Source organism: Cibotium barometz, chromosome 56, assembly GCF_041138505.1.
Source record: "Cibotium barometz isolate CiBa-2024 chromosome 56, ASM4113850v1, whole genome shotgun sequence".
NCBI lineage: Eukaryota > Viridiplantae > Streptophyta > Polypodiopsida > Cyatheales > Cibotiaceae > Cibotium > Cibotium barometz.
This window is the reverse complement of record NC_141101.1, coordinates 10,143,678-10,161,178: the sequence shown is the minus strand read 5'-3', so window position 1 is coordinate 10,161,178 and position 17,501 is coordinate 10,143,678. Positions and strand designations below refer to the sequence as shown.

General features: G+C 44.1%; 1 protein-coding gene across 23 annotated transcripts; it reads left to right on the top strand.

Annotated features, from left to right (window-relative positions):
- Nucleotides 1–345: 345 nt before the first annotated feature.
- LOC147606873 (uncharacterized) lies at nt 346–16,474 on the top strand. Of its 23 annotated transcripts, none has more exons than XR_015264827.1 (20): nt 424–473; nt 548–648; nt 834–936; nt 1,038–1,185; nt 1,304–1,421; nt 2,680–2,766; nt 2,844–2,971; nt 3,083–3,169; nt 3,829–4,023; nt 4,162–4,231; nt 4,351–4,514; nt 12,763–12,927; nt 13,013–13,084; nt 13,189–13,936; nt 14,021–14,100; nt 14,216–14,473; nt 14,560–15,420; nt 15,552–15,656; nt 15,775–16,023; nt 16,112–16,474. XR_015264827.1 is itself a non-coding variant. In XM_086791048.1 (20 exons), exons 4-20 carry the CDS (start codon nt 1,063–1,065, stop codon nt 16,166–16,168), a joined length of 3,480 nt encoding a protein of 1,159 aa, XP_086647174.1. In that variant the 5' UTR covers nt 424–473; nt 548–648; nt 834–936; nt 1,038–1,062; the 3' UTR covers nt 16,169–16,474. The 23 variants fall into 23 exon arrangements, 14 of the variants coding, with proteins under 14 accessions (XP_086647177.1, XP_086647173.1, XP_086647176.1 ...); XM_086791048.1 differs by having other exon boundaries at nt 2,850–2,971; nt 15,856–16,023; XM_086791045.1 differs by having other exon boundaries at nt 15,856–16,023.
- Nucleotides 16,475–17,501: the final 1,027 nt, after the last annotated feature.

Sequence of the window (17,501 nt, the reverse complement as noted above, 5' to 3'; positions counted from 1 at the left end):
CTCTGCAAGGACCATATGGCATGTGATATCACAATTTTCAAGGCCCTGTTTTAATTTCGGGCAGATGGGTTGAGTGATAACACTCACCGTCTCTGTAGCTTCCCTCTATTGAAAGAGCCACAATGATGGAGTTGCATCCCGACAAATCCCCGAAATTGCCAAAGCCCAAGAATCACACGAGGGACTAGCACAGATTGGACATCCTAGTAGAGCGATCGAGGGAGGAGATGCCCAATGCAACTCTAGGGCATGCAAACAAGAAGGACCAGGCCACCGGCCAGCAGCCTCCATGTGAAAGGGGTCTTTACCTTGGCCGTGTGTACAGGATAACATTAGCTTAGACAACGTCCCGTCATCTAAGACGGCGCACTAACGGCGCCGTGTGCAGGTATATATAGTATTGCCCCAAGCTCCAACCTCTTCATACTCGTCCCTGTCGCGACTTTACCGCAACATCAAAGGATTCATTAAAGGTGTGTTTGCAAGACCTTTCCTTTCTTCCCGTTTTTTTCCTGCTTTTTGTCTTCGCAATCGTTACGTTTTGCAGATCGTAATGTTTTAACTCCGAGCTGCTGGCAAGGTTCGATCAGTTACGATTTTTGGAAAGTATAAAGCTTAATACACAGATTAAATTAGGGTTTCTGGAAGGTACTTGGCTTAATCCATAGTTAAATTTGGTGTTTTGGAAGGTAATTAGGTGAATACAGGGCTTTGGCACGCTTGGCTTCTTTTATTAAGACACGCAGAAATAATATGGTTTTTGGAAAGCTCCGATTGATGCATAGAAAGAACTTAGCCGAAAGTTTTAACATAGACTTTGGCTTATGTAAAAGGACATATTCATGTACGAGCACGTCTGCCAGTCTGCCACATTCGTCAGGCCTTTCCTGGCATCTTCTTGACAACAGATAGAGCAGTTTTATGCGTGCGAGATCAGTGGGTATCTGTGTGCTTACCAGTGTGTGCCTGAGAGAGAGAGAGAGAGAGAGAGAGAGAGAGAGAGAGAGATTTTTAATCTCATTACTTCTTTCAAACAGTTAAGCATTTGCGAAGGTTTGATTCATGGAGGGGGTAAGCAATGGAGACAATTTTCATGCAGAAACAAGTGACAGCTTGACTAAAGCCATGGAAATAAAGATTAAGACTTTGGACTCTCAAGTGTACACGTGTAACGTGGATCAAAATGTATGTTCATGGTGTCAGTGTCGATTGTACTACATGTTTACTGTTACTTCTAGCTTAATTTGTTATATCTATTGTAAAGGCTGTGTCTCACTACCACCAATGTATTGTTTTTCCCCAGATAACGGTCCCTGCCTTGAAGGAACTTATTGCAACATTGACAGGTGTACCTGCTGAAAGCCAGCGCCTGATTTGCAGAGGGAAGGTGCTGAAAGATGATCATGATTTGTCTGCCTACAGTATCCTTGACTGCAAAGATAAGCTCTGCAGGAATGTAGTGCATGATGCCGAGTGTAACTCCGTGCATTAGGGTATTTGAGGTTCTCCCCCTCCCCACCAAAACACACACACACAAATCGGCTTTGAGACCCATGATTAGGCTTCTCAAGCATACATAAATAAACACTCATCAAAAACTCGAGAGCACCTGGGGTCAAGAAGGGGCAATGCTAAGATTAAAAAAAGGGACAGTTTGAGGGCACTTAAGGCTGAGGGATCTGGTTCTGCAATAAGGCTGGAGCTGACTCCGTACACTGTGGGCTGGATAAATGGTAAAATGCCAAAGACTGCTTTTAAAGTTGTGGGATTCAGTGCCCCCTTCCATGTAAGTGGAATGATATGTGCAGGAGAGACCAACTTGCTCAATGGCTTACTATCTACTAGGTTACTTCAAATGAATGTGTTTATTAGAATCCATTGCTGGAACAAAATCTCAAGATTGGAAATTGCAGCCAAACTGCTGCACCCAATCATTGGTGAACTCTTGGTGGATTAACTAAAAATTTGCCGCGGAGTACTGCTGAGGGGCTGCTTAGAACTAGGCATGAAGAGGATTGCTGATCTTGTTGCTTAGGATGGGTTAAAAAGCTGTTTGCTAAAGAGGATTGCTGATCTTGTTGTTCCCAAGGTGTTGCCATTGCAGTGTGCTCTTGGACATACCTGGTTTTCTGGGCTAGTGCCATGCTTTGCATGTTGGCACTTAGTTCCACATGCCCCATGCCCAGGGGTTGATTTGGAAAGATTGAGATCCACTTCATCATTTTCTTCCTTCGATCAGGTATTCTCCAAAAATTGTTTTCAAAAGGAGAATTTAATGTCAAGGATTAACCTTTTGAACATAATCTCCTTTCTAGAGAGAGACAATTTTTAGAGAAATCTTCATCTCTCTAAAACTATTTAATCATTTGTTCCGGTAATTATAAGGGTTCTATTTTCTAAGTACTTCCCAAATAAGGGTCATCCATCTCTAAGCTATTAATTTAGCTTGAAGTTTGTTAAATTGGACATTACCCTACACACATCTAGTATCTTTTCTCTCTCTATGTTGCATCTAGCACAGGAACTGAAAGTATTGATTAAGGACAAGTTACACTACTCTGTTTTGTTCTACACGTTAAACAAAACACACACACACACACACACACACACACACACACACACACACACACCGTGTAATGGTACCATTTAGTAACTGGGTCTCTTGACAAAAGAAAACAGATGTTGAAGATGGCCACACACTCCACTTGGTAACTCGACAGGTGCCTCCACCCGGTGCTCCATCTTCTTCAGGTGCAGAAGAACAAGGTTTGTACAAGGCCTTTTTGCTCATTGAAAAATTGCATTTACTCTAAATAATGTTCTTGTCTGTTGAATGCTTGAAGCTTCAGGGGGAGAAGATCCGTCTCCAGCTGCACCTCGCAACAGACCTGCACAGATTTCACATAGTGTTGTCATGGGAACTTTTAATGTACCAGATAATGGAGATGGTGGATTACCAGATGTTAACAGGGTGGGTGTGATGAGAGTTTCCGATTAAAATGTTAAAACTTCTACTTTTTGTTGGCTGCAACAGTAGTTTTGTTCACTTTTATAAATTTCTGTGTGGAATCATGTTACACAGATTATCTCTTCCGTGCTTACGTCTCTAGGAATTGCAAACCTTGTTCCAACAAATGGTGGTTCAAATTTTGGTGGACCCACTGGTGCAGTGAGTTTCTTGGTTTGAGCTTTATTGACAACACAAAGGATGGAGTGCAACTATGGTTCTTTTCTTCTTGGTTTAGGGGAGGATTTAAGGATTGTTGTTGCGAGCTCTATTTTCTGTTTTCTTTACATCATCTTATTGATCTCATTCCCACAACGGATAACAATGAACCCATAACTTGAGCATAGGTTTTGATCCCTTTGTCCATCTCTCGCACAAAGAAGGGAACGCTACTCAAGTGCGTCTAATGGAACACCAGCTCTCTCACCCTCAAGGGTATGAAATTGTAGAGCAAACAATGACATTTTTGTAAGGACGTCATCAATTTTTATTTTTTTCTGCCTGCTGACAACATTCCTCTTTATGCAAATAATCCAAGGCGGGTGGGGAAATTGAGGTCGCTTCATTGACAAGCGTCTCAACCAAGTATATTATCATCTGGGTTAGCTAGGTTGCATACAGTCCATGCCACATGGTATACTGTTATGGGGTTTTGGCTAGGTTGGGGGTGTTTTCTTTCCATTGATTTTGCGATGTGCTTTTGTACTTGATTGCTCACACATTCTGCACTTTCTTTCTTTAAAGAATGGATATGTTATAAATGATATATATGGGTTTTTTGGCTCACGAGGACAAGGGTGCCTTTAATTTCTTTGGCACAGATGATGAACCCAGCAGCACCATTGCCTGCTGTGGCTGGACAAGAGGCAGGAGCTGGTGGTGGTAGACCACAACCAGTTGCTGATGCCAGACATCAACCACCATCTTCAGAGTCTGGCGGGTCTCAGGCTGCACAGCCTGCTGCTGGTCCTGGCACCTTACCTGCCATGGGGCAACAGTTTCGGATTTTGCAGCAGGTCATGATTGGTCTTATTCAGATCTCTGATTACACTTGCAGTGCACCATTGTAATGAAATTCCATAATATAGTTTGATATGAATGATCAAAATACACTGAATCAGTTAGCATGTTTTCATAAGTAAAAGTTCCTTCAGGCTATACCTGATGCTTTGACAACAATCTCTCAATATCTTGATCGTTTGGAGCAGCTGCTTGCAACCAATGGTGGGAGAAGTACTTGCTTATGTTTGTCTTTATAATTGCATTTTAGAAGTGTGAGTGCATACTGCTTTAACAGCTTCTTTATCTTTTATTGTTGTAGCTTAACAAGAAATATTTTGCAGCCCAGCAAGCTCCCATGCCAGTTGCCCGTCCTGTAAACACAGCCCCTTCCCAACCCATGGGCTTGCCAGGAGCAGTTAGAAGCCATCCTACACCGGCAAATTTGGGTGCTATGATTCAACGTACGATGGGATTCATAAATGGCCAGGCTGGAGTGGAACTTGATGTGAGTGAATAGCTCCTTGTGTTACCCATGCTTTTTTCTTAAACTTTGCTTTCTTGCACTTGCTAAGGTTGATTTGTGTTTTTAAAAGAACTTCCTAGCAGGCTTCTGGGCTCTATCGAAGCCGGAGTCAGCAAGGTGGTGTAAGGTCCCCCCGAGGGGATACTTTTGATAGGCGGCTCAGTCCCATGGTCTTTGATTGACGGCACCTCGATCTCTCGGAAATAGGAGAATACGAGCAAACAGAGGGACCTAACTATATCTTATAGGGGAAACGTAGTCATTTTAATAGGAATCTATTTCTTAGATCGGTTCATAGAAGTCAACACCTTTTTCCCTTTTTCTTTACGAGGCGGCTTGGTCCCCTAAAGCGGAACTTGTTTGGGGCCCTATTTTTTCTACTGATCCATAGGATGGCGCCGTAGGGCATCCATCCACCCACTTTCCACTCACCCAATTCATTTTTGTTATTTGATTAGGTCCTACCATACTGTGAAACACATAAAAAAGGTTCTTTAATTAAAGAAGTTCCACAATGTTCGTGAAGCAGCCTTTAGTACACAAACTTGATGTCATGATTGTGACGTATGTATATATCAGATACTCTCTTCATTGCTGATTCCTGTTATAGATACAAAGAGTAACCAGCCAAGGGAACCCCTACCCTCGATTGGTTGCGACTCTTCACCAAAGGATGTACCTCTTCATTGAATAGCCACATCCCTTCGACGAATGGTTGTATCCCTTAATGAATGGTTGTATCCCTTAATGAATGGTTGTGCCTCTACATCGAATAGACACATTCCTTAGCCTAAAGTTGTATCCTTTCGTCTATGGTCATGTCCTTTCGTCAAAGGACATGCCTCTTCAACTGTGTCTCTTCATCTCTTATATAAGAGACCTATTGTACTCAGTTTTAATCAATTCAATTCAAGTCAATTCAATCTTCTCTCAAGTGTTCTCCTGAAGGTTCTTGTTCTCTAAGTTAATTACTTAAGTAGTAATTAGTACACAACATGAGGGATTAACAACATAATCCTCACAGTGGTATCAGAGCAAAATTTTTTCCTACCCGTGGGTTGTGAAGCCCTCATCCTCTCCGCGGCACTCCCTCGTCCACCCCTCTTCTCGGTGTTGTATGGAAGCAGCGGAGCGATGGTGGACTTGGTGTAAAGCTTTGCCCATGGTGATGTAAAATATTTATTGTGCCCCCTCCTCGCTATGTGCAACTGTCGGCCCTGAGCGCCCTCGCTATTGAGTATTGACTGCTCCCCCCTCCTCGCTTTGTGCGCTGCAGGCTGTGAGCCCCTTGCTTGATTCATGCAGCTGCCGACCTAGAGCCCCTCGCTGCCGAATAGTTCGTGTCCTTCACCTCTTCGCTTAGTCGCTGGCGGTGCCCCTTCGAAGTGGCGCACCTTTTTCCTCCGGTCGGCTACGCGATCCAGGCCGTTACCTTTACACCATTAAAAACACAAAATTTTAATACATCACATTGCCACGTGGGTCATCAATAAAAAAAAAACGGGCGTGTGCTAGTGTGAACCGACACCCCTTTCCGTTGGCGATTCGGCACCCACCCCCTCCCGGGTTGTCAGGATGTCGCCTTCTTCATGTTCGCCCCCCTCTCCCCGGCGATTCAGCGACCATCTTCCTCCCGGCGGTCAGCCTCTGCCCACGCCACATAGTCTGTGCGCTGTCGCCATCTACGTGCATGCTTCATGGACAACTTTCCAGAGGAGCCCGACATGCACATCTCCTACTTGAGTTACATCGACGAGATCCCCGAGGCTCTTTTTCCCGAACACAGCCCTCGTTGTGTCCGAGATGTATAGCATTCTTGATGGATTTTCTGGCTATAATCAGATTCCAATGGCAGAGAAGGACATTGAGAAGACAACTTTTTTACAGAATGGGGAGCATTTGCTTATACAGTGATGAGCTTTGGGTTGAAGAATGGGTCACCTTCATTTTCAAAAGCAGCTTTTAAAACTTTTGAACCATATTTGACAGAATTTATGCGGATTTTCATGGATGATTTTTCAGTTTTTGGGGAGAAGATTAAACATTTGGAGCTTTTAAGGAAATGTTTGGAGAGGTGCAGGATGTTTAGAATGGCTTTAAATCCGCACAAATGTGCTATTGCAGTTCAAAAAGGAAAGCTACTGGGTCACATCATATCCAAGGAGGGGATGTCAATTGATGCTGACAAGATTCTACATAGGGACAAGACTCATGTTCTGGATGTGAAGCTGAAAGGAGAGTCTGTCCTAGTTATTTCTGCTTTTTGAACCTGAATTTTGAATGACCTGTACACTTGTATCATATGTTTGGCAATGCACAGGTTTCACATTTGTTGTCAATGACTTAATCAATGAATGAACTTTCAGTGCTTTGAAGTTGTATCTGTTATGCTTCAAATGAATGATTTACATGTTGTGACACTAATAGTACAAGATATATGCTATCGCCCTGTGTTGCATCCGGAAACATGTATTTGAAAGGCTTGAACCTGCGATGGCACAAATGGTAGTGGGGAATTCCTATCGCCCCGTGTCATCCGTTGGTAGGAGATACATGCGATGACACTAATCACCTGGGCAATCTTGTGATCGTCCTGTGTCATCCATTTGCATGTGGACTTGCAATCGAGGTCGCTTGCTTCTTTCAAGAGGGGGGTATGTCACCAGGAGGTGAAACTTTTTGCAGTTGTTTTCCTTATTTACATTTCTTTATAAATATATATTTTTCTTTTCTTTCTCTTTGGTTGCTGTTGTTTTCCCCCGGGATCTCTTGGAAGGGCTTGGGCCATTGCAATGTCAGAATGAGTCAGCTAGTGGGACTTTGGACCAGTGGTTGGCTAAGCTTGAGAATTGCACTGAAAGATGAATGACAGTGTTCAGGACATGGCCACTGAATGAGGGCATAGGCCGGTTTACACTAGTAAGTGGCCGCCATCGAAATGTGAATGTATTTTGAATTCTAAGCAAATTCTGAAGTGACCATAGTGGTCAAAGATGGTCAGGAGACCAGAAGGAATGCAGATGACATCATCCCTAAAATTTAGGGAACTGCTATTTTGGGCAGTGTCGGAATTGAAAAGTGTTCGCGTCAGTTTGTGCAGAAAGGGGACCAAAAGCTGGCAAAGGACTGTTGTGAGAATGTGAACCAGTCAGGAGATTTTTAGCTTGGAAGATTGCATGTGGAAAAGGCTTAAAAATGTGCCAAGTGTCAAATTTATGTGCATTTTCCACACTGGGAAGAGGGAAGCATGGGATTTTGGGCTGAATGAGGCTCATTTGCAGCCATTATGGTGGATTGTTGCAGGTTAAGAGCTATTGTGGTGTACTCCCTTGCCCTGCAACTCATGTATTGAGGGTTGAGCTTGCTCCCCACAGTCTCTCTCTCTCTCTCTCGCAGACTATGGTAATGCTCTCATCAGATAAAATCAGGTACAGTTGTGTGAATTTCATGCTTATATGCAGAGGCTAGTTGCCTCCTTGAACAGGAACCGGTGTAGTTAGTTCCTACACCAAAGCAGGGACGGAAGAGGGTAATAACCTCTTCAATATAACTCTGTTTCAGCACTGTTTAGGTGCTGTTTTTGGGCTGTTATGTTGCCCGGTTGATGCCAGAATGTAGTAGGACTTTGCTAAAGTCCTCCAGGACAGTACAAGGGTTAATTTGGGCTAAAAACAGAGCTGAAAACAGGTCTGTGCAGAAAATTACAGCAAGCTGAATTGTGATGTTTTGGACTCCATTGGGTAGCCTGATGCCTATGGAAGTGAGCCTGTCAGTTGGGACTCATTCTGAGATGTTATGGAACAGTTTTAGTGCAGTTATGCTGGCAAATTTCTCCCAGAATTTGTAAAACTCAGCTGGTGCAAGTAGAGTGCTCCGTTGCACTTGTGCTTTGTATTTTCCAACTTTTTAACAATAAAGAAATACCGCAAGGGGTGCTGGACTTCGGGGCCAATGTGTTGTTGAGCGAGGGAGCGAGGATTCTGTGATTGTGTGTCTGAGTAAGTCCAGCTTATTTGTGAATGAATTACCGCTTTATGTGTCCATAGACCGGTTTCATCCACTTCATTGTTATCTCATTCAGTGCATTGGGAGGCAAGAATCGAGCATAAAACCTCTCCTTGAACTCTTCCCATGATCTAACGGGATTCGGTGAGAGCTTCTCCGTGAGCCACCAATGGGCCGCAGTGCCTTTCATGAACATGCTTACATGCCGGATCATGGATTTCTGAGTGAAATCCTCATCACTGAAAGCAATATCAAACTGGGCAATAAAAGCAAGTGCCTTTGATGCATCATATTCCCCATGATATGTGTCAAACTTCACAGATTTGTCTCCGGCTTTGAAGTCACGAGACTTTGATGCACGTGTGTGCATCTCAACATGTTTTCCCCCATGTTTGTCCATTGGGACAGCCCCTGGAACTGGCATCATTTTTGGACCAAAAGGTGATGCATAAGGCATAGATACATGTGCCCTGTAAGCATGAGGCATGGCTGGCCCCTCAACATGCATTGATACATTTTCAGCCATAGCTTCTCACTCACGAGCACACTCGAAGGCATGAGTGGCATGAGAGATACGCGGAATACCTGCACCAACAGAAAATTGCAGCCCATGTTGCATGTGTTGTGCATGTACATTTTCAGCCGGCAATGGCATTTGACATACACATTGACCACTGCCATAAACATTGTATCCTTCACGGGCTACATGAGATATTCCTGCATGGCGTGAAGTCACTGATTGTTCCTCTCCCATAGCATGACTTGTGGGGATTCCAAGACATGTGGGATGGTTGCCTTTTCTGCATAGGCATCCTCGGTACGAGCCAAGTATGCACGTGCTGCATCCCTCGGTTGCATGTGCAACTCTTGAGCAATCATTGCCATTGCATGATCCATATAAGATTCAGCTTTCTTGGCGTTCAAACGGTCATGTACCAATGGATCCTCGCGGCGATAGAGATTCAATTCTTCTTGTTGTGCATGGAGAAGAGCCTGCATACAAGTAAGTTCAGCCCTCAAGACTATGGACTCTTCTTCTTGCATCTTCTCTTTGCCACGGGACGGCTGTCCCACATATTCATGTTCCCTATTGTGCACCACATGAGTTTGCTCATCCTGGAAAGCATTGGAGGCATGCATTTCATTGTCCCTGCCTCTTGTATTAGCATCTCCAACATTCATTGTATGGTTGTCCATAATGTTCTAAGTGTAGAGATAGCTAGCGTTCACGGTGATCGTCTCTCACGATAGAAGTGAAAGAGAACCGTATGCTCTGATACCAATTTAACTTGGTTGAACACAATGCTAATCAATACACTTAAATACACTAAGATTTAAAGGACACTTGCTCATATACAAGAAGTAAATTGCTGAATTGACAAGAGACACACAATGAGCCGGAACGGCCGACCCCTCCCTTGAGTAAATTGTATTACTATTGGAGAAATTCAATACATAGCTTCAAGGGCATCCATTGCCAAATCCTCCATGCTAATGTATATGAAATTCAGCATTTAGAAAACAATGGTATGTCGATGTAGATCACCAAGGAGCTGCCTTGATGCCCGGCCCGACTTCAGTGCCCATATTCTCTACCATTGGCTCTATGTTCTACCAAGCAAGGTAGCAACATCTTCAAGAGCACATAGGACAAGAGAAATACTACACAGGGCGGCTAAACAAGGAGTCCTGCCCTTCTACTGAATAAGTAATGACAACACATTGTCCAATTAGCTTACCAGTCTTCATAGAAGTTGTTGCAAGCGGAAGTCTTTGCGTTGGAAGCTTTAGAAGTGTTGATATCTTCGATTTGCTGCAATCCTTCGCGACAAAAGTCTTCAAGAGGATGAAGGGAACCCTGGGAAAGCTTCCCCTATGGTTCAACTTGAGAAAGGAAGGCTGAAATTAGGGTTTTCAGCCAAAAGACCAGAAATTACAGCAAAAATGAGAGCTGTTTTGCTGAATTTCAGTCCATTGGGAGTGAGTAGGAGAGTGATTAGCACTTGAAAACACTCTTGGAAGCTTGGAAAACACCCTAGCAAGTTGGGCATGGCTATGGAGAGCTTGGAAATGGAGAGAAATGGTGGAAAAACAGAGTTTTCAGCCCCCAAAAATCCTCATGAAGAGAAAACACGAATTTTCTCTTAATAAGTAAGTGAATTGGGGTCCAATCAGGTGAGAGGACATGGGGAGATGCCCATTTATGAGTAAAAAGGAAGATCAGGTCCTGGACATTGAGTCTTGTTTGCCTCGGGACTTCAGTTAGTGTGAACTTGAAAGTGGTCATAATTTATAAGTGACTTTTGGACGCCCAAACTTTAATGAAGTGGGAACGCACTCACTTATAAATATTGGCTAAGTCCTAAGGGCTATTTGAGCCTAGATTGGGTAATACTTACCACCTGTTCACATGCCACACAACCATGTCAGCAGACAGTTTCACACGCACGGTTCACGGGCAGGCGTCTCCTAGCCCGGAACTACACATAGGTCATGCAGGCATGAAAACAGTATGCAATTTCATTTGCAGGCAAGCACATAAAGATGCTATGCAATGCAGCATTGGCATGAGCAATTTCCGTTCATGAAACCATATAAGACCAGGTGTTTCCAGGCAAGTATATGCGATACCAGACCCAGTGGAAAGCCAATCCTCCAGGCGTTTCCGGGCATGTACACAAAGGCACAAGTCCCAGCGGAAAGCCAAGTCCTCCAGATATTTCGGGCATGATAACGTCAAGTCCCAGCGGAATATCATATCCAACTATAGAGCATGACACGTGTCAATCACATGCATAGGCACATTCCATAAGCCATGGACACCAATCCAATATGTACATAGTGTGAAAGCAAGAGTGAACCATTCGGGTGGCCAAATGGTGAAACACAGAGTGTATCTACCATGTGCTACACGCACACAAGACTAGCTTCGAAGCTTGGGGAAGCTTAGAGCTAGGCAGGCTGATTGGCGAGCTGGGCTAGGGATAGATTGATGGACAGGCACCCAAATATGGACAGGCATGCGCTCAAGTGTGAACGCCCGGTGATTGGCCAAGAGCCTATAAAAGGGTGGCCAAGGTTAGTAATTTGTTCATAGAGTCTCGCGAGTCCTTGTGAGAGATCTATGGTCAAGAGCCTGGATCTAGTGCAGACATGCACCTGCTTCTTGCAGCTGAGTCCGACAGCAGTCTCGGGGCCGCCAGAGTAGCTCCGTGACGGTATGGGACGTCATAGGGTAGAGATCGGTCGGTACGTCTTGCTAGTTAGTTCAGCTCGTGGCTCGGTTGGGACAGCCAAGATTTCTGGGTTTTGCCCACGGCTAGCAAACAATGAGCACACACAATGCATACGTGCAAACTCCCTGCGTAATCAGGGATACTTCCTTTCTTAACTTTCCTAAGATTTAAATACATATACCTAGATAAATCCAGGAACATGCCCAAATTCACCTTTTAGGAACGTGCATGTTGTATACTCATGGTAGTCAACCCACAAGACTATATAACTATCAACTCCATTATGCATAGTATGGACTAGATACTACAACATCCCCACTAACGTCATCAATGCCCAATAGTGGGTGTAGAACTCTATATCAAGATATGCTCTCACACACGCACTCCACACACACACACACACACACACACACACACACACACACACGCACACATAAGAGCGTATATTCACACACAGGCCTTCGTACTGAATTTCTGTCAAACCTCCAGAGATGCAGGGCAAACTCAGCCATAATGAAGCCTAACACTAAGGGAAGTAGCAAATAGAAAGAATTAGTACAGCAAATAAGTAGTTGATAGGGCAAATGCACCGCTAAAGATAGAAAGAATAAGCACAATATCAATTGGCCGCAACTTGGACGAAAAATTCACAATGTGAAATCTGCATGTCCACTAATACGGCTGAATTATGTACCTAGATGAATCCAAGAACATGCCCAAATTCACCTTTTAGGAATGTGCATGTTATATACTCATGGTAGTCAACCCACAAGACTATATAACTATCAACTCCATTATGCATAGTATGGACTAGATACTACGACATCCCCACTAACGTCATCAGTGCCCAATAGTGGGTGTAGAACTCTGTATCAATTAGCGCTGATGGAGTATGTTGCTAACCTCAGTGAATAATCTCTCCTAGTTGATTTGGGTTATGCAGCATAACATGCTAACAATGTTAACATCCTTCATGTTGTGAATAACAGAGGTTATCTTCTCAACTTGAGAATGAAACAAATCTAGCTGATGCTGCTGTGCGAGGAGAGCTTCAGTCGTCAGCACTGCGGGATGGAGTCCTCTTGCAACACTTGGGTGCTTTACTGTTAGAGCTTGGTCGAGCAACTTTAACTCTGAGGATGGGGACATCTCCTGTACGTATTCTAAGAGTCAAGCTTATGGGTGGGCATTGCTGGTAGATTTTTTATTGTAGAACATTGGAAATCTATTGGGCTGCAGATGGAGTCTGTGGTAAATGCTGGTCCTGCGGTGTTCATCTCCCCTGCGGGACCCAATCCTATGATGGTTCAGGTATGAGAATGTGTTCTGTCAATACACACTGCTGTTTCAAGATTTCATCTTGCATTTATCACGAATGAACTGTGAACCTTTGGTTGGTTGCTCTGCTGTTGCAGCCACTTCCTTTCCAGCCAGGTGTTGGCTTTGGTACTTTGAGTACTGGGACACACCAAAATGTAGGAGCAGTGGGAACTGGTCCCAGTGAGGTGCCCCGCAACATCACTATTCACATTCATGCAAATGATGCAGGCACAATTTCTGGACCTCCATTCCAAGTTCCAGTACCAGTTCAAGGTGGTGTATCCAGTAACTTTCTTTCTCAAGTTTCCCCTGCTGTCACTACAGTGGGCTTGGGCAGTGGACTAGCATCCACCTCTATTGCTGGAAACATTGGCTCCTCGGCGCATGCCATACCAATGTCAATGCAAGCCAGCAGCTCATCAGCTTTGGGCGAGCAACCTGGAATTAGAGTAGTGCCTATGAGAACTGTAGTTGCAGCCGTGCCATCATCTCTACATAGCAGGCCTCCAGCTGATATTACTGGAGCACCCTCTGGTCTCCTCTATCCACTTCTTGCAAGATTTCAACAGCTGAATTCACAGCAGGTAGGTGGTTCACCAGCTGCTGTGGTACATGGGATTCCACCAGGCCCCTCTGTTGTGCTGCCATCTGCCGCCATGCTAAATTCTATTGTACCAACAGTACGAGCACAAGTCCAGGTGCAGGCTTGGGTGCCTGATGGTGGGCAGGGTGGATCTAGACTTGTAAGCAATGAAGAAGCCCTACGTTCTTTATTCACACCAACCACTGAAGAAGCTGCCTCATTGAATCCACAACAGCAGCCATCACTAAATAATAGGGCAGGTAAACTGAAATCTGGTTTTCTTTAAGTACGCCTTTTGTTCTATCTTTGTTCTTTATTACGAGCAATTGAAATCTGGTCTGCAGTGTCTCAGTCAAACTTTCTGGGAGAAACAAGCAATATGATCATTGATGCTAGTGCTAATGGTCCTGCAGATGGGCAGCAGGTTGGTAGGCCTGTCTTATGTGAATTGTACCAATTTTGGTGATGTCGGTGGATTCATTGGAAGTCCAAATCCAAGTGTCATTTTGCTAATTGCATTCTTAATGTTATGGTCTCAGGTGCCGAATGATGCTGGTGAGTCACCTATAGACTCAAGTCTGGAGCAGGTACAAGAGATTGAAAGGAAGGCATCGGATCAAGCAGAGGTGGACAAAAGCAACAGTATTAAGGGCAAAGATCAGGTCACAGATTTGCACAATGGAGAAAACAGTGCAGAGGCGGGAAGCACAGATGATAAAATACAACCTAAAGACCGGAATATAGCAAATATCCCTGGTGGCCTTGGTCTCAGAGGCTTGCAGCCATTGCCACCTCGGGTAAGCATGGTTTCTTTTGATTCTACAAGTGTGCTTTTTTGTCATCTTACAAGAAGTGATGGTGACAGTTGGTTAACTGTATGCAGACCCCTAAAAGATCAGCTAGGCAACTTCAAAGTCCCCAGGCTGCAAGCACCTCTGGACTGGCTGTTCAGCACCAAGTCCTTTCAGATCGTGAGCGAGAAGGTTTAGTTCCTCCACCAGCTGGAGGGCAGAGCGATGCACAAGGATCTTCATGGATTCCAGATTCCAGTGGAACGGTCCCCGATCAAATCTCACCAGTTCTTCAGCTACTCAATCAAGGCCCCTTGCCAAGTGGTGGTGGAAGCAATCTCGACGTTGGAAATTTGGTTTCTCAGTTCATGGCACATTCAGGAGGGAACTCTTCAGCAAGAGCAAGAGAGATCGACCAAGGTTTGGGTTTCCCTGCAGGGGCATTGGGGAGCCTTATGGGTCAAGTCATGCAGAATCCTTTCATGAGGAATGCTGTGCAGCAGGTCGTGGAACATGTGGGTGAAGAAACACTTGATCATGAAGACGCAATGGTTCAAGGTCCAAGCTCTCAAGGCAGTCTTGATTTTTCAGGACTTTTGCGGCAGATGATGCCCATAGTTAGTCAAGCACTTGGTAGAGTGAGTGCTACGCCTAGCTCAGAGCAAGCTTCGAGTCTATTGCAGGGCATTGGTGCAAGAAACAGGGAGAATGGTGTAGTAAGGGGTAGCACAGAGACGAATGAGCTCCAAGACATGCAGTCTCCTCATGGATTGGATCCTTCAAATGGCTTAAACCTTTCTGCTATATTCCAGCAGATGATGCCTGTGGTTGCTCAAGTCTTTGGTGGAACCCTTGGTGGTAGACCTGAACAGGCTTCTTTGGACTTAAACCCAAATGCAAGATCGGATGTCAATGATGGAGCTAGAGGGACTGCAGATGTGAATGCTTATCAGGTAACGTGTCTGGCTGTGTCTGATTTTCCTGCTTGCAACTTATTTATCACATCATCTTGTGGGCTTTCCCACTGCATGCCAAATTATACTCCCCACATCTATTTTTGGGAGCTTAAGACTGTATAAAACAGCTGCAGGAGGACTTATCACAGATAACAAGTCAACTTAGAGAAGAGCAGCAGGAGTCAACTTCTTCCGAGAGGCCAGAAAGCGCACCTTTTGCTAAGCGTCAAAAGGTAACAAGGCTAGAAAGCTACCCTATGATGTAGTTTCACAAGTGGGCTATTAAGTCCATTGACAATTGCATGTACTTCTAGATTTGATGGTTATGAATATATTCTTTGGCCTGACCAGAAACAATGATATTGGTGGGCATCACAATCAAAGATGTGCTAGATGCTGGAAGGCTGAAATTGTTCTGGTCGTTTGGATCAGATTGATGTGGAGAGGGCTGTTGTGAAGCTTGAGCAGGGTAGCTCACCTGACGAGATTCTTAGAGTCATAGTGGAAACAGCAAGCATGCTGATGGCATCCAATTACAATCATGAAACAAACACATCTTTCTTGGCAGATCATTTGTGCCAGGATGGTTGTCTTGTTGATGTAAGCTTCTAAGATGTGTCGGAACTTTCGTGTATTTCAAGTATGTATCATTATGATTCAGTGTCTGATGGCAATTGTGTTGTTGCAGGATTATATGGCTCTGTTATTAAGGGATCTTACATCTCAGAATCCGGGAGACTATTGATTCCTTGCCATCACTTCGATGGTATCTGAATGGCTTGTTGGTAGCTGCAACGTAGTCCAGAGGCATGCGTCTATGACTAAACAGAAACATATGCTTCATGCCATATACTCACTTTTATGTTGATAGAAATGAGATATTCATTTGTTAAACTTGGGGTCTCAACTCTGTAGAACTGATGATTTCCTGGCAATAGTTTCTCCAAACCACCTTGATTCTCTGCTTCAGTTCTTTGATGGGAATATACTCTAGGCCGAGGCTGAGTGCTGTTGCACCAAGATTTTTTTATATAAAATATCCATGAACTTATACTGGAGTGCAAATGGTTTGTGTGTGTGTGTGTGGTGTCCCTGCCCCCCTCATCCCAGGGTGGGCCCATCAAATCTATCTTCCGTTGCTGTTGCTCCACACATGGCTCACATACATGCCTCTAGTTCGACTGACTGCTCCATCTAGATGAATTCGCTTCATTCAGCACCCACCAATTGGCTACTCTGTTAGTGTCTTCCCATCTGCTGGCATCTCATATGTCCGACAACAATCAACAAGATAAGCTTTATCTTTAAATTCCTAAGGGGCAACTCAATGGTGTTATGCACACCCCTAGTAAGTTATGCACTTGTTTTTCTTTGGATGGGCAACTAAATGGCGATACATGCACCCCTAGTAAGTTATGCACTTGTTTTTCTTTTGATGAGCATTATGGAATGGTGTAAACTCTGTTGAAAATAGACAAGCTCAAGTGGAAGACATTGTATATAGCATGTGAATAAAAGTCGTAAGTTAATTAGTTTTTTGTTAGTTGTGTTTAATATAAAGCACACTGTGTTTTTTTGAGGAAAAGAAAGTTGTTTTTTATGTGATTGTATATAAGGGCATAGACCCAAACATAATAGACAAGTCAGAGTTTTTTTGGCTTTTGGCTTCAAGAGTCTTATCGAGTTTTATCATTGGTATTAGAGCTTGGTCAAGCCATTTGCTGCCATGGGAGCTGACTTGGAGGTGTGGAAAAAGCAAAAGCTTTTTAAAAACCTGGAAAAAGCAATCAAGAGGCACAGACAAAGAAAAAGCTTTAAAAGCATTAAAGCTTTTTTGTAAAAGCTTTAAATAAAGCATTGAAAATGTGTCCTTCGAAGCAATCAAAACGGCGGCATGATGCGTCGAGGGAGCAATGAGCCGACTAGCAAGCAAGCGCATAATCAGCAAATCGTGGCCACAACGATGCCATACAAAAAGGGTATTCGTGATCTTCCACAAGGCGAATATAGCCTTGTGTGAAGCTTTTGTGGACACACGAGTTGCGGGAGAGATCTTGGCTGTCTCATGGTGTTGTGGG

Coding starts and splice junctions, on each gene's coding strand:
- LOC147606873 (XM_086791043.1), top strand. CDS start 1,063: ATGGAGGGGGTAAGCAATGGAGACAATTTTCATGCAGAAACAAGTGAC. Junction 13,937..14,020: donor ATCACTAAATAATAGGGCAG/GTAAACTGAAAT, acceptor TCTGGTCTGCAG/TGTCTCAGTCAAACTTTCTG. Junction 15,657..15,855: donor CTTTTGCTAAGCGTCAAAAG/GTAACAAGGCTA, acceptor CGTTTGGATCAG/ATTGATGTGGAGAGGGCTGT.